Genomic DNA, 25,216 nt, shown 5'->3' on the forward strand with positions numbered 1-25,216 from the left:
CATGTTTTACTGTTGCAGTCATTACATTTGGGTTATTTGCTTGCAGGTAGCCCTCAGTCGGCCTAATTAACGAAGTCTTGGGTCCTGCATCGGTTGCTGTCCCTTCTTCCATGACGTCAGGTCGTCAGGGGTATGAAACATGCAGCCGATGCCATTACATCAGTTTTTCTTGCTCTGCGGTGCCCGAAGCAGAAGCAGTTTGCAAGTGCCGGTTGGCCGACTCCTGAAATTTTCGTTTTCGAGTTTCAGAACTGAAGTCTTCAACTAAAGCTAAGTACCCCGTTGGGGTAACTTTTTCTTGCTCTTTACCGATGTCAGTAAAAGTTAATAATTGCATTATTTGTGGAAAGCAAATACCTCATAAAGATTTTCATTTGTACTGTATTCTTTGCCTAGGCACTGACCACGACGTACCAAACTGTCAGTTTTGTGCTTTATTTAATCAGCGCACTATCTGTTGTCGGTACATTTTTGCCTCTAAATATTTTGGTTCTCTGTTTAATTATCCAGAAATGTCATCGGTTAGCCATCCGACTACCAGGATTCTGAAAAAATGCAAAGAATAAAGACAGAGACAGGCCGCCGAGGTCCAAAACTGCCGACGACGCTTCTCCTAAGCCAGTCACCAGTTCGCCGGTACTCAGTGAGGTGCTTTTGCAGCCCCTGATACCCGCTACTTCTGATTTGCCTCTACTGAGACCCATTCGGAGTTCGGTATGCCATGAGATGCTTCAACTATGGAACCCGCAGTTGTCTCTACCTTGGATGGGTCCAGAGCCACTGTGCAGGCACCGGCTTCTGAGGGTGTATTCAGGCCTATGGACTTGCATATTAAACCGACCCCTCCTTCTCCTCTTAGTTTTTTAGGCACGGTTTGAGATTTAGGCCTAACACCCAGGCCACATGCTCAGGCCTCTATGCCCAAAAAACAAATGATAAGAATGGCTGAAGATCTAATAACTCTAATCAGGGGTAGCCACCCCCCCCCCCCTTTCTAAGAGGCCTAGGACTCTAGTGGTTTATGAATCTTCTGACCAGGATTCTGTTTTTTCTGATTCTTCTGATTATCTGGATTTGCCGTTATCTATTTATGAGGATTCTGATGCAGATGACTCCATTCCCTCTGCTTCACCTCCAGAAGATTTTTCTTTTGGGGAAACCTTACATACATTAAGGGAGCATTTCCACTGGGAAAGCCAGGATTTTTCCGATTCAAAAAAGAGGCTTAGGGATTTCTTATTCCTACATCAGCATAGGCCTTTAGCTATTCCTCCTGTACTAGACATTGTTGATGCTTTTTCGGAATCTAGTTCGGCCCCTGATTCCTTGCCTACTGCTCCCATGAAACCAGACAGATACTACAGGGTCCCTGAGTCACACAAGTTCGTTTTTAAAAATCCTATTGCAGATCCAGAGACTATTTCACAGAGGCCCAAGGGCTTTAAGGCTTCTACTGCTAAAAATCCTACCCCTTCTGGTAGAGACTCCATGGCGCTGGATAGATGGGGTAAGAAGGTCTACACTTCTGCACCCTTGGCCATTAGGGCTTTAAACTGCCAGTTGCATATGTTAACGTATCGGCAACATGTTATTGGATTGCTTAAACAGCAAGTGATGTTTATTCCTGACTGTGGAAAGTAAAGAATTACAGGATTTACTGCATTCTGCTGAACAATTTGGAAAACATACTTTGCAATGTGGTTTTGATTCATTAGAGGCCTCTTGCAGGGCCGCTGTTATTGGGTCTTTACTCAGAAGGCATGCTTGGCTTAAGGAACAGACTTTGCCTGATCATGTTAAAGCTAAATTGTTGGATGCTCCCTTAAATCAGGACCGCTTGTTTGGCAACAAGGCTGAGGAAGTTCTTAAAAAGATGGAAGATAAAGCTAAATCTTTGCAAACTGTTAAAGATTTCTTACAAGTTCAGCCTCCTAGATTTAGTAGACACTGGCCCTCTAAGAATTGGTCCTTTCCAGCCCCTTCCAGGTCTTCTCAAGCCAAACCCAAACACAGCAAAAACCCAAGGTTTCAGTCCCAGGGGGACCCACAGGTCTAAGCTGTGGGGGGCTTCCACTTCCAATTCTGGGAGTAATAAGACCCACCCCCCCATGGTAAACTGTCTCAATGACTTCCTTTTAAAATTTCCAAGCACTTATCAACTAACTGCCCCTTTGGGGGGAAAGATTGCTCTTCATGCAAAGAACTGGGAACTCATTACCCAGGACAAATGGGTTTTAAATATAGTGTCCCAGGGATACAGATTTCACTTCCACATGTTGTCAGCACCAAGCGGGTGGCCGGACCTACCCCCAAATCAGTGGGCAGAGGCCCAAAAACAAGTACTGTACCTCTTAAGCATGGGGGCTATTCAACTTGTACCAGAAGAGGAAAAGGGGCAAGGTTTCTACTCGAGACTTTTCCTGGTACCCAGAAAAGACAATTCATGGCATCCTGTCCTGGACCTGTGTACTCTAAACACCTTTTTGGAGATTCCAAAATTCAAGATGCTGACTCTTCACCAATTACTTTCTATGCAAAGATGCCTGGTTGGCAACACTAGATTTAAAAGAAGCATACCTGCACATCCCAATCAGGGAATCTTGCCGAAGATACCTACGCTTCAAAGCAGGCTACACATACTATCTGTTCTCTGCACTGCCCTTTGACTTATCTACTGTGCCCAGGGTATTCACAAAGTGCCTAGCTCCAGTTATTGCATTTTGCAGGCAAACAAATATTCAAATATACCCATACCTGGACGATTGTCTAATTCAGGCAGAAAGCCAGGACATACTTTTGAATCATCTGGCCTTTGTACAAACGGTTCTAACTTGTCTGGGGTACACCATAAACAAAAAGAAATCACACCTGGTACCCTGTCAACAAATTATATTCCTGGGAGCAAGCTTGAATACAACTTCCCAGATGGCCTACCTCACGCCAGAGAAACAAATTAATTTGACAACCTACTTCAAATAAGTGGCCACAAAAACCCTGCTATCTGCAAGACAAGTACTGCAAGCCTTTGGAGTTCATGGCCTTCTGCATTCGTCTAATTCCATATGCAAGACTGCATATGAGGAAACTACAGTGGTATCTAAAAAGCCTATGGTGTCAACATTCTCAGGATCTTGAAGCAATGATTCCTATCATACCTTGCCTACGTCTAGAGTTCCTTTGGTGGACAGAGACCTGCCGCCAAAACAAGGGACTACCTTTCACACCACTCCCTGCCGCCCAAACCCTAACAGACTCATCAGACTATACGTGGGGGGCTCACCTGGCAGGGAAGTGCATTCAGGGCAAATGGAACCCAAGTCAAATGCACCTGCAAATCAATCGGAAATAAATGTTAGCTGTACAGAATGCTCTGACAGCCTTCAAGGACCACATTCTTCCAGGACAACTAATGGTAAAGACTGACAACACCACTGTTATGTGGTACATAAACAAGCGGGGGGGGGGTACACATTCTTACCCCCTCTGCAGACTAGCCATGGCATTGTGGAACACAGCCTTGAGCTACCAAGTGCACCTGCAAGCTCAGTTCCTGCCAGGAAAATTAAATACACTGGCAGACGGACTAAGCAGGAACCTCATGACCCACATGAGTGGAAACTGGAACCAAGGATTTTCAACATGTTGACAAGCAAATGGGGGAGCCCAGATATAGACCTGTTTGCCTCTCCCCAGAGCCACAAGTTGGACAAATTTTGCACAAGGACTCCTCACAAAGAAGCCTGGAAAGTGGATGCTCTGTCCTTCAGCTGGAAAAACCTATCGGTCTATGCCTCCCCCCCCCCCTCTGCCTCTCCTCTCCAAAGTACTACTAAAAATCAAACAGGACAAACCAAGGATGATTTTGATTGCTCCAGACTGGCCACGCCAACACTGGTACCTCCTCCTGTGCATTGTGTCACAGTTATCCCCATGGCGCCTGCTTCAAACTCCTTCTCTGTTGTCTCAGCAGGAGAACCACATTCTGCACCCTCAGCTTCTAACGCTGAACCTAGCAGCCTGGCTAATTACCTAATCTCTCCTGTACCATCACTCAGTAAACCTGTGATGGATATCATTTTAGAGGCAAGAAGGCCTAGTACTAGAAAATCGTATGCTGAAAAATGGAAAAGATTCTGTGCCTGGAACCAATCTCAAGGGATGAGCACAGCAGTGCCCAATTTAGCTCAGATTTTATGATACTTAACTGAGATGCTTCACAAGGGCCTGTCTTTTTCCTCCATCAAAATTCACGCCTCAGCCATTTCAGCTCATTATAACACAGACCATCCCCTCTTCTTTCATCCACTACTCAAGCAGTTCCTCAGAGGGGCAAAAAAATTGAGACCACCCAGGAGAGCTCTAACCCCAGCCTGGAACCTTAACTTTTTTTTTGGAGAAACTCACTCTACCTCCTTATGAGCCAGCTGCTATTCCAGACTTAAAATGTCTTTCTTGGAAAACAGCTTTCCTTTTAGCAATCACTTCAGCAAGAAGGGTATCTGAATTACAGGCCCTTATGGCAGTGGAGCCTTTCATCATCTTTCATGTGGACAGGGTGTCCCTCAGAACCAATATGTCCTTCATGCCCAAGGTGGTATCCACTTAATCAGTCCATTCATTTGCCAACCTTCTTTCCCAATCCACAGAACAAAGGGGAACGGATACTGCATTCTTTAGATGGTGCACAGACCACTCCGATTCTACTTGGACAAGACTAAACCTCAAAGGAAATCTGAACAACTGCTGGTGGCATTTGCTACGGGGGCAGAGGGGAAGGCTATTTCAAAGCAAGCCAGTTCTAAATGGATAGGCCATTGCATTAATTTCTGCTATATAAGCACCATGGAAAGCCTATCCCACAGGGGATCAGACCTCACTCCACCAGGGCTGCATCTACCTCTACAGCCTTTCTCAGAGGAGTCCCTACCAGGACATCCTAGAAGCTGCTACCTGGAGTTCTATACATACTTTCACCAAGCATTATCATTTGCTAATTTTCTCTAAATCCAGAGCTGGCTTTGCCACTGCAGTCTTGCAGGGCCTTATAGCTGTTCCTAATGCTATCTAATTTCCTCCTCCGAACCATAGCTTTGGGAATCTACCCAAATGTAATGACTGCAACAGTGAAACATGAAGAACATGGTACAGTTGTGTACACTTACCATAAATGTAGATGTTTGAGTGTATTCACTGTTCAGCCCTGGTTACCCTCCCTCCAGCCTCCTAACTTCTTTTGGCTATACCTCTACTTTCCTTTACTAGGCTTAAAAGCTTTTTGGTGTATTTGCTTTCTTGTTGGAGGTATATCATTGTATTTTTATAGTTAATTGCTTCCCATTAGGGGGCACCTGACATCTGGGGCAAGAAAAACTGATGTAATAGCGTCGGCTGCATGTTTTATACCCCCTGACTACCTGACGTCATGGAAGATGAGACAGCAACCGACGCAGTACCCAAGACCTTGATAATCAGGTCGACTGAGGGCTACTGCAAGCAGATAACCCAAATGTAATGACTGCAACAGTGAATACACTCAAACATCTACATTTATGGTAAGTGTACACAACTGTACTTTTCTTTCCTTTCATGCAATATGCATATTTCTGGGGAATCTTTTCAGAGAAGAGAAGTTGTTGGACAAATTAAGGGTAAGACTATATACTTTTAGTATTTTAACACTGAAGGCCAGTAACTCTTTAGCTAATATGCTGACTTATCAGAGTACAGTTTTATCACAGATTCAGGATGCTCAGAAGAAAAAAGAAAATTCCAAAGACAAATTATGAGCATTTTCAGTTAAGGTTCCTGGTTTTTTGGGTCTCTTGGCTTGTACAAGTGGCTGCGGATGTTGTCTGCCGGGTAGCTATAAATGGTAAAAGTAATTGGAATGCATGCCTGGCTGGATTAGGAAAGTTTGTGGAGCCCAAGTTTTGAATACTTTTACAGTTAATCAAGGAAAGAGAACTGAAACTTTTATTATATGGCTTATCTTCCAGTAGTTCTTCCTTTTCATAGTGACTACTCAATTTGTAAAAATACCATCAGAGTAAACCAAAATCTGTCCAACAACTGATTTTTCTCCAAACATGAGGTCCAGCAAAACATGCTAGAGGGACACATTCCTGTCCTAGAGACTCCTCATTCTCTGGAGTAGACTGCCCATACATGTCAAGCAGAGCGCCTCTTTGGCCCTCTTCAAAAGGAACCTTGATGACTGGATGGGCGATAGGAAATTCACCCCGGGGATCAAGTCTGCTAGACAGGGGACCAGGGAATTCACCCCGGGGATCATGTCAGCTAGACAGGAGACCAGGGAAGTAAAATTCCTGTGAAAAATAGCAGGTGAAATGTTATGGCTAAGCTTGTATAGGCCCTAGGGCTGATAGCCTAGTACCAACCTATGAATCTATAAGCAATCTTGTATGGAAATTGAAAGTTGTAGAAGCTTCTGTGCCATTAACACTTTTCAAACTTTGTAGATATATGGAGAGAACATAGATGGAATGCATTTATTCTTGTAATGACCAGATATATGGGCTGGTGTTCTTCGTGTTTCACTGTTGCAGTCATCACACTTGGGTTATCTGCCTGCAGGTAGCCCTCAGTCGACCCAGTTACCAGAGTCTTAGGATTTCTACGTTGGATGCTGTCACTTCTTCCATGACGTCAGCGATATCAAACAGACAGCCGACGCCATTACATCAGCTGTTCTGTGTACTTTTCCATAAAGGAGTCATTACTGTGTAACTAGCCACCTCCTTATGTTGCTGTGTTGCTTTTTCTGAAATGAACTTGGAACACTAAGTCATCATTCCTCCCACCATTAATATCCAGCTATTTTCGGTAGCGAGATATTGTCGGGGAGGGACACTCCAAGTACAAGTTAGGGGCTCTGCAAATCATTGTGATGATGATGACTATAGAGAGTAGGCACGGACAACAGATGGTAAGATAAGTAACATACAAGAACAGTGTGATTGGGTGCAGCCAGGTATCTGACATTAGATTTCTCTAGTGTTTAAAGTATACTCAGGTGGATACAGAAAGGAGACTTAGGGCAAAAGCATCAATGCAGCAAAGAATCTGATAAAGAAAAATTTAGTTAGAACTATTTAACACACTGGGGATGGGGAGGAACTTGTGTGTATGTATTGTGTGTATTTACTTTGTCCTATATGGTCTGACACTTAGGATTCTTTAGTTTTAATCCAGGTGGCCCACGTTTGACTCCCAGTATGCATCTGGCAGTTGGTGCTGATGGTTAAGGCAGCAGCTATAGTTCACATGGTGCAGTGTTTAATTCTCTTGGTCCTCATTTGCATACTAAACATTTCACTTGACAGTGCTCAGGTGCTACTGAGAATTTGGGTTGGGCCCCCTAAATGGTTCCATAGACCGCAAGCTTGGTTACTACATATGAACCCAACAGTCTCAGTTGTATGATACCTAATGGAATGCCACAGAGAAGGCAGCAAGGGGAACATGCCTATTCTTTTGGTTAATAGGGAACCAGTTTCACATAGACACTGATATAAGCAAGTGTTCACTTGGTAGCGTGCCACCATTATTGTATAGCTTTCACTAGTGCTGTACTCTGGAACTGGGATGCCTTCCTTAGGGGGTGACATCTGGGATTACAGTTGTGCTCCTGTTGTGCTCCTCTAATTTCTGTTTGCTCTAAAGTTTGGGTTTGCAATCGAGCATTTCCTTTTGTAAATAGATGTACGAGTATGTGCACCCCTTTAAGTTTTATTGCTTTTTTATTTGCTTGTATTATCTAGGAAAAATACAAGCCTTCTCTTATAATTGCAGCCCTTCTATTAATGGATTTAACTTGGAGTGAAAAATTGTCCTGTACTTTAATTGCTTTGCAAGTTGACCCACTATTTCACAATATTGTTCTTGCACACAGTTTTTTGGTGATTTTATAACAGCAGAGTGCTATGTGGAAGTTTGCTGCAAATGGATTTACTAGTGCCAAAAATAATGTATACTTGGGTGTGAATATGGAAAAAATGTCTTCATCTCATGTACTTATGTTGTATTTCAGGCATTAGTTCAACTTATTGTGCATAATGCTGTCTTATTTTATAATGTGTATCTTTTATTTCTGCTGATAGGGTCAAATGACATATACCTCCCAATCTCCCAGCAAATCAATGTGGTGCTGCTTTGGAATGACTCTAACCAGATGTTAAAATGGTCTATTGTAGTGACCCTCCACAAGGAGGTTAATGCAGATGTATATAAGTGTACTTTACCATAGCAATAGGTTTTCAAGGGAGGTCACTATTAACAATGAAGCTTCCTCCCACTTTCTCCTATTCCTGGAGGGAGAACTTATGACTTCTGTGTTTGTTGAGAATTCAGAAAATGTATTTGGCATTGTTCTGCATTTTATTGGTGTAGATTGGCAGTTTCAACAGTTTTCTGTTGAGTTTTGATTAATATTTTTTCTGATTCTTATTTCTTGTTTAACATCCATGTGACGGTCATTTTTTTATTATGGTTACTTGACTTTTTTTTTGTACTGTGGAGTCATTTGATGCTATTCAGGTCTGCTAACCTTGCCACTTAACAGGTTTCAAAATTTGTCTGTGCCCTCTAGAAATACTAGTCTGTATTTTGCTGACCTTATGATTTTAGCTTAGGTTTTTCACCTTTCTATTAATTTATTTTGCTCTCCTATATTTGATGTTCTTCGTGTTTCACTGTTGCAGTCATCACATTTGGGTTGTGTGCTTGCAGTAGCACTCAGTCAGCCTAATTATCAAATTCTTGGGTTCTGCGTTGGTTGCTTTCTCATCTTCCATGACATCAGGTAGTCAGGGGTATAAAGCATGCAGCCGACGCCATTACATCATTTTTTCTTGCCGTGTGGTGTCTGAAGCAGAAGCAGCTTGCAAGTGCCGGTCGGCTGACTTCTGAAATTTTCGTTTTCGAGTTTCAGAACCGAAGTCTTCAACTAAAGCTAAGTACCCCGTTGGGGGAAACTTTTTCTTGCTCTAAACCGATGTCAGTAAAAGTCAATAATTGTATTTCTTGTGGAAAGCAAATATCTCATAAGGATTTTCATTCGTACTGTATTCCTTGCCTAGGCCCTGACCACGACGTACCTCGCTGTCAGTTTTGTGCCTTATTTAAGCAATGAACTATTTGTCATCAGTATATTTATGCTTCTAAATATTTTGGTACTCTGTTCAATTACCCAGATATGGCTTCATTAAGCCACCCGACTACCGACATTCCGAAAAAATGCAAAGATAAAGACAGAGACAGACCACATAGGTCCAAAGCTGCCGACGACACTTCTCCTAAGCTAGCTGCTAGTTCGCCGGTACTCAATGAGGCGCTTTCGCAGTCCCTGATGCCCACTACTTCAGATTCGCAGGCCTTTACTGAGACCCATTCAGAGTCCGGTATGCCGCCAGATGCTTCAACTGTGGAACCTGCGGATGTCTCTACCTTGGATGGGTCCGGAACTGCTGTGCAGGCACCGGCTTCTGAGGGTGTATTCAGGCCTACTGACTTGCATGGCCTAAAACTCGATCCATGCCTAGAAAACTGACGTCCAGACCACATTGTAAGGCTTCTATGCCTAAAAAACAAATAAGAATGGCTGAAGACCTTATTACTTTAATCAGGGGAAGCCAACCTTCCCCCTCTAAGAGACCTAAGACTGAATTTGCTTATGATTCTTCTGATCAGGATTCTGAAATTTCTGTTTCCTCCCTATGAGGATTCTGATGCAGAGGAGTCTATTCCCTCTGCTTCCCCTCCAGAGGATTTCTCTTTTGGTGAAACCTTGCGTACTATTAGAGAGCATTTTCACTGGGAAAGCCAAGATTACTCTGATTTTAAAAAGAGACTTAGGGATTTCTTACTCCTGCCCCAACACAGGCCTTTAGCTGTCCCCCTTGTATTGGACATTGTTGATGATGCCTTTTCGGAATCTAGCTTGGCCCCTGACTCCTTACCTCCTGCTCCCAGAAAACCATATAGATAGTACAGGGTTCCTGACTCTCACAAGTTCCTTTTTAAAAATCCTACTGCGGATCCTGAGTCCATTTCACAGGGACCTAAGGGCATTAAGGCTACTACTGCCAAAAATCCTACCCCATCTGATAGAGATTCCAGGGCGCTGGACAGAAGGGGTAAGAAGGTGTACACTTCTGCAACCTTGGTCATTAGGGCCTTAAATTGCCAGTTTCTTATATTGTATCAGCATATTATTGGATTGCTTAAACAGAAAATGATGTTGATTCCTGACTGTGTTGAAAATAAAGATTTACAGGATTTGATGTATTCTGCTGAACAAGTTGGAAAACATACTTTGCAATGTGGTTTTGATTCACTAGAGACATCTTGCAGGGCAGCTGTCACTGGGTCTGTACTTAGAAGGCATGCTTGGCTTAAGGAGCAATCTTTGCCAGATCATGTTAAAGCTAAATTGCTGGATGCTCCCTTAAACCAGGGCCGCCTGTTTTTTGGAAACAAAGCAGAAGTACTTAAAAAGATGGAGGAAAAAGCTAAATCTATGCAAACTGTTAGATTTCCTGCAAGTACAGCCTCCCAGATTTAGTAGGCATTGACCCCCTTAAGAATTGGTCCTTTCCTGCCTCTTCCAGGCCTTCTCAGTCCAAACCAAGAACAAGCAGAACACCCTGGCTTCAGTCCCAAGGTACACACAGGACTAAGCAATGGGGGGCTCCCACTTCCAAAGCAGGGAGTAGTAAGACTCCCCCTGTGGTAAACTGTCTCAATGACTTAACTTTAAAACTTCCAAGCCCTTCTCAACTGACTACTCCTTTAGGGGGAAAGATTGCCAAAGATACAGATTCCACTTCCACACTTTACCAACCCCAAATGGTTGGCCAGATCTACCCCCAAATCAGTGGGCAGAGGCTCAAAAGCAAGTTCCCTAAGTATCAGGGCCATTCAAACTGTCCCAGAAGAGGAAAGGGGACAAGGTTTCTACTCAAGACTTTTCCTGGTGCCCAGAAAAGACAACTCCTGGCATCCTATTCTGGACCTCTCTATCCTAAACACATTTTTGGTGATCCCAAAATTCAAGATGCTAACTCTTCACCAGTTGCTTCCTGTGCTAGGCACAAGGATGCCTGGTTGGTAACACTGGATTTAAAGGAAGCCTAGTACCTGCACATCCAAATCTGGGAATCTTGCAGAAGATACCTATGCTTCAAAGCAGGCTTCATGCATCATCAGTTCTCGGCACTTCCCTTCGGCTTCTCTACTGCTCCCAGGGTATTCACAAAGTGCCTAGCTCCAGTCATTGCATTTTGCAGGCAAAGAAATATTCAAATATACCCATACCTGGACAATTGTCTAATTCAGGCAGAAAGCCAGGACATACTATTGAATTTATTTATTTATTTACAGTTGATTTACCAGGATTGTCCATTGGGCCCGAAGTACCCGTTTTCAATGGAGTCCTGGGGAGAAAAGCTCCTGAATAAAGATACAAAATATTACAGAAGTTTACACATTAACACATTCAGTCATATTAATACAAATTGATAAAAACAGTGGTAAAAAACTTTAACAGTGGTTGACAAAATAGAGAAATGTGTGTTCAAGACAAAAAACAGAGGAACAGGTGATTACAAGCAAAGAATCTTTGGTTATGCTATATAAGACTAGCATTTCATTGTTGTAGAAAATATGTAGTATTTAGAATGGAATACTAGAGTTTAAAAATTATTAGGGTGTTATTGCTTTAGCTAATTTATCGTTTCTGGTATATATGATGTGGTGCCTGTAGGGGGCAGGCTAGACTAGGAGGGATGAGAGCAGGAGCATTCCCAGGAAGATGTTAAGTGTGTGTGTGTAGAGATTTTTTAAAAGCTGCAAGGTTAGCAGTGGTACGAATGGAGGGGGGAAGGGAGTTCCAATTGCGTGCCAGGGAAAAGGACAGCAGATTTTTCCCTGGCGAGTGAAGAGGTTTGTACAGTTCTATCAGATTTTGGTTATTAGATCTTAGGGCTCTTTGTGGCATGTGCATTTTAAAGGTGGAGCTGAGTGAGGGACAAGAGAGATGGATGGAATATGAGTTTATGGGCAAAGCAGAGCTGAGTAAAGGTGAGATAGTTAGGAAGCTCAAGCCAGTTTAGTTTGTGGAGAGATAGACAGTGGTGGGTAGATGCTTTGTGGCCAGTGGCAAATTTGGCAATTTTATTATAACATGAGGACAGTTTTGTTTTAAGGGATGATTGAAGGTTTGTTAGAAGAGGAGCCCCATATAGAAGTGAAGGAATGAGGAATGTTGTAGCAAGAGTATGTTTAGTAGACGTGGAGAGGAATTTATTATGACGATAAAGCATGCCAAGTTTATAATGTTTTTTTTTTTATATTTAGTAGTAGGTGGCTATTGAATTTGAGCTGGTCATCTATCAGGACCCCTAACAGTTTGCTTTCAGATACCAGTTCAAGAGGGGTGTTGTTTTGGCTGATGATAGAGAGTAGATTTTTGTTAATGGTTGTGTTTTTAGAGGGGGTGAATACCATAAGCTTAGTTTTAGATGCATTGAGTGCTAGATGATTGTTTTTCATCCATTGTTCTGTGGTAGAGAAGGCCTCTTGGGTTAATTTTAAGAGAGTGGGAATGGATGTGGCTGTGCAGATGATTGTAGAGTCATCTGCATATTGAACAAGTTTGGCGTGGGGAATTGAGTGGGAGAAGTCATTTATGAATATATTGAGGAGGAGAGGGCCCAAGATGGAACCTTGGGGGACACCAGTGGGTGTATTTAGAAAGGAGGAGATGGCTGTTTTCCATTTGACAGCTTGTTGCCTATGGGAGAGATAGTTGGTGAACCAATTGATAGTGGCAGGGGATAGGTTAAGGTTAGATAGCTTAGTAAGGAGAAGGCTGTGAGATATGGTGTCGAAGGCTTTAGAAAGGTCGAGAAGGAGAGTGGATACAACAGAGCCAGAGTCTCGGGCAGTATTTACTGTTTCCAGGAAGGAAAGGAGGGCAGTCATGGTGCTGTGGCTGGGTCTGAAACCATGTGTGGGGGTTAGTAAGTTATTGTCTAGGAGATAGGGAAGGAGTTGGAGATGGATGCATTTTTCTAAGAGTTTTGATATAGGAGAAAGGATGGAGCTGGGACGGTAGTTAGTGATATCATTGTTCTTGCCTCCTTTATGTAAGGGTATGATGAAAGCTCTTTTCCAGAGTGTGGGAATAAGACCTTCTTGGATAGAGCGATTTATTAGGATACTGATGGGGAAGGCAGTGGCATCAGCAGCAATGTTAAGGAAGTATGAGGGTATGTTATCAGGTGCATTAGTACATGGTTTTAGGTTTTGCAGGAGCTTTTTTATGGTAGATGTAGGTATGGGTTTTAGGGAAAAAGGTGTGAGTTGAGAGGTAGGAGATGAGGGGGGAGGAAGGAGGTGGGATGTAGGTGTAGAGGGTGTGGTGTTAGTGGAGAAGGATGTGGTAAGTTTAGAGATAGTCTAAGAAGAAAGAGTTGAATTGGGTGGCGAGGTTGTTATCTGGAGCACTTGGGTCTGGGCTTGGGTTTTCTGCAGTGCCAGGTTTTAGGAGTTTATTGATACCTTTCCAGAATTTTTGAGGGTTGGTTTTATGGTTGTTTTGAAGTATGGAGTAGTAGTTTTGACGATATATTGTGATAAGCTTTTTGACTTTGTTGCGAAGAGTTTTGAATTCATTTAGGGTAGAGGAAGTTTTGTTTCTTTTGTAGTGTGCCCAGGCTTTGTCTCTCAGTCGCATGATAGTTGGTGCATTTTTTGTAAGCCAGGGGGCGGTATTGTTTCGAATTAGTTTGGTTTTTATGGGGTCTAGACTATCCAGGAGTTTCAGGAAATTTGTATTGAAGTATGCAACAGCATTATCCAGGGGTAGAGTTTTTAGTGGGTTCCAATTTGTTGATTTTGGGGCAAATGGAACCCAAGTCAAATGCACCTGCATATCAATCAATCATCTGGCGTTCATATAAAAACTACTTACTTCTCTGGGGTACACCATAAATGAAAAGAAATCACATCTTGTACCCTGCCAATAAATTGTATTCTTGGGAGCAAGCTTGAACACAACTTCCCAGATGGCTTTCCTCACGCCAGAGAAGCAAGTTCATTTGACAGCCTACTTCAAACTAATGGCCACAAAGACCCTGTTTATCTGCAAGACAAATACTGCAAGCCTTGGGGTTCATGGACTCCTGCATTCTCTTGATTCCATATGCAAGACTGCATATGAGGAAACTACAGTGGTATCTAAAAAGCCTGTGGTGTCAACATTCTCTGGATCTAGAAGCAATGATTCCTATCCTACCTTGCCTACAGATAGAGTTCCTTTGGTGGGCAGAGGCTTGCCACCGAAACAAGGGACTGCCATTCACTCTACCCCCTGCCGCCCAAACCCTAGCAGACGCATCAGACTATACATGGGGGGCTCACTTAGCAGGGACGTGCTTTCAGGGCAAATGGAACCCAAGTCAAATGCACCTGCATATCAATCAAAAAGAAATGTTAGCTGTACAGAATATTCTGACAGCCTTCATGGACCACATTCTTCCAGGACAATTAATGGTAAAGACGGACAACACCATTGTTATGCGGTACATAAGGGGAACCCATTCATTCCCTCTCTGCAGACTAGCCATGGCTCTGTGGAACAGAGTCTTGAGCTACCAAGTGCTCCTACAGGCTCAGTTCCTGCCAGGAAAGCTAAATACACTGGCAGATGAACTAAGCAGAAATCTCATGGACCCGCACGTGTAGAAATTGGAACCAAAGACATTCAACATGTTGATAAACAAATGAGGGAGCCCAGAGATGGACCTGTTTGCCTCCCCCCAGAACTACCAATTGGACAAATTCTGCACAAGGACTCCCCAAAAACAAGCTTGAAAAGTGGATGCCCTGTCCTTCACTTGGAAAAAGCTATCAGTTTATGCCTTTCCTCCTCTGCCTTTCCTCTCCAAGGTACTACTAAAGATCATCAAACAGGACAAACCAAGGACGATACTGTTTGCACCAGACTGGCCACGCCAACACTGGTACCCCCTCTTGCGCAGTGTCACTGCTGGCACCTGCCTCAGACCCCTACCCTGCTGTCCCAGCAAGAGGACCAGATTCTGTACCCTCCGCTTCAAACCCTGAACCTGGCAGCTTGGCTAATTACCTGATCTCTCTGTTACCATCCCTCAGTAAGCAAGTGTTGGATGTCATTCTGGAGGCAAGGAGGCTTAGTACTGGAAAATATGCTGAAAATGGAAAAGATTCTGTTTCTGGAACCAAACTCAGGGGATGGGCACAGCAGCGCCCAATTTACCTCAGATTCTTCAATACTTAACTGAGATGCTTCACAAGGGCCTTTGCTTTTCCTCCATCAAAATTCATTCCTCAGCCATTTCATCTCATTACAACACAGAACCCACCCCTCTTCTCTCATCCATTGCTCAAGCAGTTCCTGAGAGGGGCCAAAAGCTTAAGACCACCCAGGAGAGCCCCAGCTCCAGCCTGGGACCTTAACCTTTTATTGAAAAAACTCACTACCTCCTTTTGACCCAGCTGCAAATGGTGAGTTGAAATTCCTTTCTTGGAAAACAGCCTTCCTTTTAACCATCACTTCAGCAAGAAGGGTGTCTGAATTACAGGCCCTTATGGCAGTGGAGCCTTTCATCTTCTTTCATGTGGACAGGGATCACTCAGGACCAATCCCTCCTTCATGCCCTAGGTAGTATCCAGTGTGGCTCTTAATCAGTCCATTCATTTGCCTACATTCCTTTCTTATCCACAGAACAAAGGGGAACGCATACTGCACTCAGATATGCACAGACAACTTAGATTTTACTTGGACAGGACTAAACCTCTCAGGAAATCTGAACAGCTGCTGGTGGCATTTGCTGCAGGGGCAGAGGGGAAGGCCATTTCAAAGTAAACCATTTCTAAATGGATAGGCCATTGCATTCATTTCTGCTATAAGCCCCATAGAAAACCTACCCACAAGGGGATAAGACCACATTCAACCAGGACTGCATCTACCTCTACAGCCTTTCTCATAGGTGTCCCTACCAGGGACATCCTAGAAGCTGCTACCTGGAGTTCTGTACATATCTTCACCAAGCATTACCATTTGCCAATTTTCTATAAATCCAGAGCTGGCTTTGCCACTGCAGTCTTGCAGGGCCTTATAGCTGGTACTAATGCTATCCAACTTCCTCCTCCCATCCTTAGCTTTGGGAATCTACCCTAATGTGATGACTGCAACAGTGAAACACTAAGAACTTAGTACAGTTGTGTGTACTTACTTACTTAAGTGTAGATGTTCAAATGTATTCACTGTTTCATAGTTTCATAGTAGTGTACTAGGCTATCTGCCCTGGGGCATTTACAAGCCTAGCCAACAATGATGTGGCTTACGCCACCCCGTATTATATAGTTGCACCTCTCTAGTAGTGACACATGTGGGACCCCATTATTTAGTAAACTATACCTCTGTCTAGTAGTGACACTGAGGTGACTCCCGGGGTAAACTTACGATCTCCCATCCATGCATCGAGATTTTTCTTGAACAGTGCCAATGAAGGGCTCTGTCTCACATGAACTGGGATTTTGTTCCAGAGTACGGGTAACCTCTGTGTTATGAATCTATCCCTCCAGCATGTTTTATTCATATTTGTGCAGAGGTTGAAATCTTTAGCTCGCGTGGTTCTGGTGGATCTGGATTTTTTGAGATGGAGCATGTCCATCAGTTCTTGGTTGGACATGTGCCTATATGTTAGGCACAAATCACCTCTGAGCAGGCGGTATGCTACTGAATAGAGCTGGAGTTTCTTTAATCTAGCTGGATAAGGCACATGTTTGAGACCCATGATCCTCTTGGTGAGGTACTTCTGGGGTCTTTCCAGTTGTTGCATGTGCCGGGTGAGATGCATCCCAAATGGAGCATTATATTCAATCATGGGCCTGACAAGTGAGGAATATAGAGGTACAATGACCTCCTTTGATCTGGATGAGAATCCCTTCATGATGAGATGGGCAAGGTAGAATGTCTTTCTGACCACTTTGGCAACATGGTTGTCAAAGGAGAGGTCACTATCGACTTGAGTCCCCAGGTCTCTGATTACTTCTTCCGTACTCAGTGGGTTATTGTCTATGTGATAATTTGTGGGTACTTTGTTTTTCCCAAAGGGGATGACTATACATTTTTTGGCGTTAAGTTTGAGGCCATGATTCTGGCACCAGTTGTCCGTTTCAGTGAGACCTTTCTGTAGGATGTGTGTCAGCAGGTGAATCAACTATGGCACCCAGTTTGCAGTCATCTGCAAACTGTCAGCCATAATCCTCCCATATTTGCTTTCACATCCGAGAAGTAAATGCCGAATAAGAGTGGTCCCAAGACTGAGCCCTGTGGGACACCACTCGTGACTGGTTTTAAGTCTGACATGGCTCCAGCAATTTTGACCTTATGGGTTCTGTTTTTTAGCCAGTTTGCTACCCATCTTGTGACATATGGATTTACATTTAGGCTGCTGAGCTTGTCTATGATGCCAGAGTGTGGTATCGTGTCAAAGGCTTTAGCCAAGTCCAAGTAGGCAGTGTGGACAGCCTTGCACTCGTCGATGGCACTATTGACTGTCTCAAGAAGTCAACCAGGTTTAGAGGCAGGATCTGCCTTTTACAAAACCGAACTGGGTGGGATCAAGGGTCTGCAGATCTCCAATATCGCCATTTATGAGTTCCATGATGATTCTTTCCATAGCCTTGCAGACCAGGCTGGTCAGACTTATGGGGCGGTAGTTACCAGGGTCAGTAGAATTTCCCCCTTTGTGGAGTGGGACCACTGTTGCTGTGCGCCAGTGTTCAGGTACATATCCTGTAGTGAGGCTAAGATTGAATAGCGTTTTTAGGTGCGGGTTTAGTTCATCTTGAAGTTCACGTAACACGCAACCGGGATACCATCGGGTCCCATAGATGCTGTGTTTTTGCTTTGTTGAGTGCTGATTTCACCTGTATGTCTGAGATGACAGGTAGGTTACATTCAGCAGGGATAATTACTACATCTTTAGGGGTGAGGGAGGGAGAAATTTGCACTGAACCTATCTGCCAGAATATTGGCAATGTCGGTAGGGTCAGTGAATTTTTTGTCGTTGTGTACCAACTCAGAGCATATCTGAGAATTTCCTCCCAAGGTTCTGACATAATTGAAGAAGGCCTTGTGATTGTCTTTGGTATCCTTGGCAATCTTTCTCTCAAAGTTGGCTTTAGATGTTTTTATGAGAGAACGTAGTTTTTTTACTTGTGCTGATCAGGGAAGCCTTTCCCTTGTGGGATTTGGCTTTGTCCTGCAGTAGCTTCCTTCTTTTGTTGTACAGTTTGTTTATAGCCGGGGTCCACCAAACCGGGCGTTTTCCGTTGGTGGAGAGGGTCTTGGTTTTAGTTGGGATTGCTTGATCCATGCATTCTTGGAGATGTCCGTAGAAGGCTGTTGTGTAGGATTCAGCATATTGGGATGTGGTTTCCATTAACCCAGTAGGCTTAAAGGATATCATTTCTGACTTAAGGAGTGTAAAGTCAGCTTTTGAAAAATTTTTCACTGTAGTCTTTTGTTCTGCGGGTGGGGTGAGATATGTCCATCCAACGTGATCAGTTTATGGTCAGATCTTACTAGTGAGGGGTTTATATCCGGCGGAGCATTTGGACCCCATGTTTGTGATAATCAGGTCAAGTATATTATCTCTCCTCGTAGGAGAAGTGACCAGTTGCTCCATAGCATTTGAGTTAATGAATTCCAGGAATCTTTGGGCTAGGGTGTTAGGGCTAGAATAGTGGGCCCAGTCTATGTTGGGGTAGTTGAAGTCACCCAATATGATGGTGTTTGGTGTGACATTCATATCCTCCAGTGTTTTCAGGAATGCTTGATGGGATTCCTGGGATTGGGAGGGTGTTCTATAACATGCGACCAGTTGTATGGCAGTTTTGCCTATGGTGAGTAAAACTTGTATGGTTTCTGATGCTTCATGGGTAGCCACCAATCGAGAGGTGTAGGTGTTCTTTATGAAAATGGACACACCCCCTCCCTTTGTGGTTCGGCCTGGAACTTGAGGCCGAAAAGCATGATATGAGGTATAGCCTGGTAGCGCTGGAGTGCTCTCAGGAGCCTTGAACCAGGTTTCAGTTACTGCACAGACATCGATGTTCTCCATACTGAGAAGTGCTTCGAGTGCCTGCATCTTGAGATTTAGACTTCTGGCGTTGAGCAACATTACCCTTAATTTTTTTCCATTTTTGTTTTTTACGGAGGTTGATTTGTCTTTTGAGCATTGCCTAAAAAAGGCACTATGGGGTGGCAAGAGCCTTGGCCAGTATCCGAAGCCCAGTGGTGACAGGTGCAAGCCATCCCTTGGCAACGCTGCTTGTCCAGCATGTCATCCCAGGCTGACAGACATTGGATCCCCCTAGAATGACACCAGTGATTAAGCCAATTGTTAAAATTGATCATTTTGTCTTTGTACTGAGGCATCATTCTTGGTGAAGGCAGGATGCTGCTCAGGGTCAGGGTCATACCAGTCTGGGCTACATAATAGGAGAGTTCCTCAATGTCTCTTTTCATGTAGTCCAGGGAGGTACGTCTCAGGTCATTCACACCAGCATGGACAATGACTGCATCATACTTGTACTTGCTTTGGAGTGATCTGAGTGCGTGTGTAATGTGGCGGATCCTAGCTCCCGATAGGCAGCTCACCGTTACCCTCTCCTTATTCAGCCTGGTAAGTGGAACGTCGGTGTGTCTGACTATAGAGTCACCTATTACTAATGTCTCTGGCATAGTGATTTGCCTTAGGGGCTGTGATTGTGTGACACACCTGTTGTTTGAGGTATGTGTTGTAGGTGTTACGTTTTGTGGGGGTGTATTTCTGGGTGTCTGCTTTGGAGGCCTCTGTTGTTTTGGTAAGTTTTTTATAAGAGCCTCCGAGTATGTCTTTGTGTTCTTATGTGTTTGGTTTGCAGTGGTGTTGGTTTTATGTGTGACCGGTTTTGCTTCGGGTGTGGGTACCTTCTCCTCCTGTCTGGTCTTGCCAGTCCTGAGTTGAGAGAGTTCAGCCTCCAGTCTGGCTATATAGTTGCATCTCTCACAAGTATTTGTGTTAGTAGGAAGGAGGAGAGGGTTGTCTGTGTACATGAGACAATTGTAACATTGTCTTAAGATTCCCAGGTTTACCAGCTGAACAAGAGAGGATGCTAGTGGTCTACCACTCGACATACTAGAATATTATAAGGAGTGCTGTGCCTTTAAGGGAAGTGGGTATTCACAGGGGGTAGTGGATGGCTGTAGTGCTTACTTTAGTATAAGAGTGCTTACTTTATTATAAGAGTGCTTGCTAAGACTAGAAGTCCGAAAACAGTGCTAATATATACAGCTAAATAGACTGAGTAGAGCTTTCTAAGTGAAAATTGAAGAGCAGACTTGGCGGAGCCAGAAATAGTTTAAACCTGTATAACCGCTGCTGTGCTATGCCCAACACAAAAAGCCTGAGGCGGATTTTTATACAGGGAACTTGAAAAGAGCTAGAAATGGTCCAAAGCAACCAATAATTTACAGCTCAAGTGCTGAGGTCACTTCCCCAGGGACAGATAGGCTGCTCAAGGCTCCCCACTCCCACTGGTGAGCTCAGAAACTTCCTTCTATCCAAGTAAGGCAATGGCCAACACAGGAACTACACACAGCCCAGAATACAGCAAAGCCTGTATACTGGTCCAAACTAGTTGAGCAAAGGCGGAAAACAAGGAGTATTTTTTTGTTTTTGTTTTTTCAGGAAAGCACACAGAAATGCAATTAAGCAAACAGTAAAATCGATTTACACAGGCTAGCACACTTTAGTGGGCAGCCTCAGCAGTTAAATTAACAAAAAAACAGTATTAATCGACCAGAGTCGACCAAAATGCTACTTTTAAGTGCAGATACTTCAGAAATCAGCAGATACACAAAAACAGTTATAGCTAGTTAAATGAAAGCCAGAGAGGACAATGCAGATAAAAAAAGCCAAAAAATACTTAAATCTGGAAAGTGGTCGCTTCTTTCAGTTCTCTGTTGCCAGGACCCCTCTGCAGGACCACGTGGAGCTCCTGGTTACCCTCCCTCCAGCCCCCTGACTTCTTTTGGCTATACCTCTATTCTAGTTTACTATGCTTAAAGCTTTTTGGTGTATTTTCTTTTTTGTTGGAAGTGTAATCTTGTGTATATGTATGTGTGTGTGTATGTATGTGTGTGTGTGTATATATATATATATATATATATATATATATATATATATATATATATATATATATATATATATATATATTTAATTGCTTCCCATTTGGGGGGCACCTGACATCTGGGGCAAGAAAAACTGGTGTAATGGCGTCGGCTGCATGCTTTATACCTCTGACTACCTGACGTCATGGAAGATGAGAGCAACCGACACAGGACCCAAGACTTTGATAATCAGGCCGACTGAGTGCTACTGCAAGCAGATAACCCAAATGTGATGACTACAACAGTGAATACACTTGAACATCTACATTTATGGTACGTGTACACAACTATATTTTCTTTATTGAATTGTATGAGGCAGTTTATAAATCTTGACTGTTGGTTCTTGTGAATAAAGGGATCCATTGCTAAATACTGCAGGCAGACAGAAGTCATAAAGTGTATATGTGTCTTCCTTAGATAATTTTTTTTATTCCTTCCTTGATATGCAAGTCCATTGTTAAGATAAACATACGGAATTGCATAATACATGCACATGTATATAAAGTGTTCTCAAATAAAGGTGAACTCTTTCATGTGTTGCTTTTTTTGCATTGTTGTATAAATGATTTATTTCATTGACTGAGTGTGGTTTTCTATCAAGAAAATCTGCAAATAATTGCCCATACCTGAGGTTATAATTGCAGGTAATGGTAGGGCTCCCTGAATGACACAGGAGAAAAACTTATTGAGCTGGTCCTGGTGTTAGGCTGCATAAGCTATATATGTACCTAATCCTCAGATGAGGACAGCAACCTTGAGGAAGATTCTCGGTTACAATATTTCACATAACTGCACTTATTTTGTATTAGGCTTGGTTTATCTGTATTGTTTAGCATTTCATTGCAAGTCTGGTGCTCAGTAATATTTGAGCCATGGTGTAAATCTCCCAAGATTTTTAGCTTGGCTAAGTACTGCATTTTTAAGTTACAATGTAGTTTTCTTACTGAAAGTAGCTTGTATTTACTTGTTTTTGTTCTCTGTAGCTTCTAAAAAACCTAGAGTACGATTTAGCAACATCATGGAGGTTCGACAGCTACCCGCAAGTCATGCACTAGAAGCAAAACTGTCCCGCATGTCTTATCCAACTGTGAAGGATCATGAATCAGTGCTGAAAACTGTAGGGAAGTTTACAGTCTCCCAAGTGGCAAAAATCAGCTTCTTCTTTTGCTTTGTGGTAGGTTTTTTTTGTATACATTATTTAAAAGTAAATGTTAGTTATTCAGGTTGGCATTTTTTCAATATTCTTTTCTGACAGTGTATTTATGGCCATAATGTTTTTACTAGTACTTGTTCAAAATTCATTTAAACTGTGTTTGAAGTATATACGGTCCTAAATAGAATTTATTAACAGTTATTTTTTAAATGAATTTGTTTTTTGATTATTCCTATTTGCAGACTATAAAATTTGTGTGATATTTGGTAGTCTAAATACAGTGAATTCAAGGCACAGCAGTAATTGGAGTTTATAAGTCATTTAACTTGAGAAAACTTCTCTGCACTGTACTCAAAGCTAGAATCAATAAGGTGGTGTAGTCATGTCACCACAAAGCAATTTTGACTTTCTGTGTAACTAGCTTAAAGTAGGGGTTCAGTTTCCACGTTTTTTTTTTTTTTTTTTTTTTACCAGCAACCAAAATGTTCCAAGTTATATAAGTAGCTTGGGTAGTTTAGTGAACAGCCATTCACTGAATTTCTTTTAATCAACAGTACTATTTCACAAGTATTATCTTAACCATCCACATTGCCTACTGCACATATTCAACTTTGAGATCACCTCATATATTGGATACAGGAAAGTCACCTCTTTGTGTGCAGCATTTTTGGCATGAAGTTGCATTGAAATGAACTGCAAGAATGCAGATTTTCAGGTTGATCACTTTCTTCTTGAAAGAATATTATTGTTTCTGAACCAAATGCATTCAAAGGAGAAAGACATTTGATAACATTAGCATGGAAAATTGTCACCTCTAAACACCCCCATGTTAAATGAATAACACCTATTTCTTTACAGTTTAAGGCGGAATGCCCACTTAAACACACAGCAGAACTAATCTAATGCTTTGGCTTTACAGTCTCCATATTTGCTGGCACCTTACAATACTGATGTTTGATATGGGGCAAGAGTAATATTGAAGGAGTGAGGCTAAGAGCTAAATATTTTTGGAGAAAAAGCATGGGCCAGAAGGTGTTAACATGGGCTGTTAATAGTGGATGTGGCCTTCTGGTATAATTTTTTTTGTAACAAAAAGCCTAACAGTTGAATTATTGGTGTTCCGGGTTAACTTGCTGTGTATTAGCCATTTCCACAGAAGTTAAAAGTTGCATTGAAGAGCATGTTTTATTTAATTGACTGAGTGGACAGTCCTGATAGTGAGTGTGTCATCAATGTTTGTTGGTCCATAATGGACCAAGACCAGAACCTTGAGGACCACCAGAGCTGATGGTACCACTCTAGGGAAAGAGGGGAATGAAGAGGATAGCATGTCTGACTTGGAGGGTACATTACCATAAGAATATTCCATGTTGTGAGATTGTTGGTGAAGATGTCATGATTCACACAGTTAAAAGTAAGACTGACATCTACAAAGGCAGCTGAGTGAACTTGTCATTTTCCATGCTGGATTAGATCTGGCTGGTTAGAGAGAAGACAGCAGTGACTGTGCTGTTTTTAGACCCAAAGCCATGCTGACTCTGACAAAATGTCATATTTACTTGGGTATTCTTACATTTGGTTATACATCAGTGTTTCGAGGAGTTTGTCTTTGTGGTTGATATTGGCGGTGGGGGGTGATTGGCATCAACAGTTTTGGGTTTGGGTACCAGAGGGAGGAAATAATAGTAGTATGCTTAAATAGTGTGAAAGACCTGGTTGTTAATATTAAATTGAATATGAGCAAGGGATGTAATGAGGAACTGGACACTCATTTTTAGTATTTTGAGGTGGATGGTGTAGAGCTGTCAATTGCTGTGGTCTGGAAATGTATATGATTACTTGCTTGACTTGTCTTTTAATTATGGTTTGTAAACTAGAACTTTGGATATTTCAAGGGTCATGACTAGTTATTCAACTCTGCTAAGATTTCTGGGAGGGATAGAGTGGGTTGCAAGTATTGTGGTAGATGGCTTAGAGGATTAGGTAGGATACTTCTTTGACTTTTTGCATTGTGAAATATTTATGTGATGCAAGTCCGAGTTTGAGTTGCTTGGATTGGCTGAGGTGGGAGAGTTTGTGTTCTGAAGTAAGTTGCCTTTGGTGTGTTTAGTTTGTATTCTAGTAGAGTTGAGTAGGGACCAGTGTGCACTATTTTGGCTGGTCATTTGGGCACATTTCCATTGATCTAGAAGCGTCTTTCAGATACACATACATAGAATTTAACATCATCACATGAAAGCTGTTGTAGCTCTGTTGTCAGACTAATTCATAAAATTACAAAACAGAGAACTCAAGATTGGTATCCTTCCTACTTTTTTTAATGGAGAACAGGAAGCAATAATTGTCATAAGTGGAGCTTTGCAGAAACATTGTGGTGGAAAATCCAGCCCTGAAGGATATGAAAGTTGAAAGAATGTAGAAAATTGTTTTAGTAATATGTTAGGGCTTTGTATATAGGAATCCAAATGGTAGTTTTACAGAACATTCTGCAGAAACCAACTAAATGTCAAGCAATTAGTAATATAATCAAAAGACGTGGGCTACATAGACAGCTTGGATCTGAACATCTTAACCAAATACTGATGATGTTCGTGTTTCATTGTTGCAGTCATCATATTTGGGTTATCCCTGCCAGGGTAGCCCTCGGCCGGCCCGAATACCAGAGACTTGGTATTTCTGCGTCGGTTACTGTTGCATGAGGACTGACGTCAGGTCATCAGTAGTATGAAGTAAGGCAGCGGACGCCATTATATCAATAAGTAAGAAACTTTCTT

General features: G+C 42.6%; 1 protein-coding gene across 1 annotated transcript in view; it reads left to right on the top strand.

The window, feature by feature from the left end:
- Window positions 1–25,216, top strand: part of SLC35F5 (solute carrier family 35 member F5) — a 1,937,586-nt gene that overhangs the window by 657,555 nt on the left and 1,254,815 nt on the right. Inside the window, exon 8 of the mRNA XM_044074930.1 lies at window positions 22,273–22,463. Within this exon, the coding sequence (XP_043930865.1) occupies window positions 22,273–22,463 (191 nt within the window). The remainder of the gene's footprint in view (window positions 1–22,272; window positions 22,464–25,216) is intronic.

The sequence above is a fragment of the Protopterus annectens genome, chromosome 6.part0, assembly GCF_019279795.1.
Source record: "Protopterus annectens isolate FY-2018-M chromosome 6.part0, PAN1.0, whole genome shotgun sequence".
Lineage (NCBI taxonomy): Eukaryota > Metazoa > Chordata > Ceratodontiformes > Protopteridae > Protopterus > Protopterus annectens.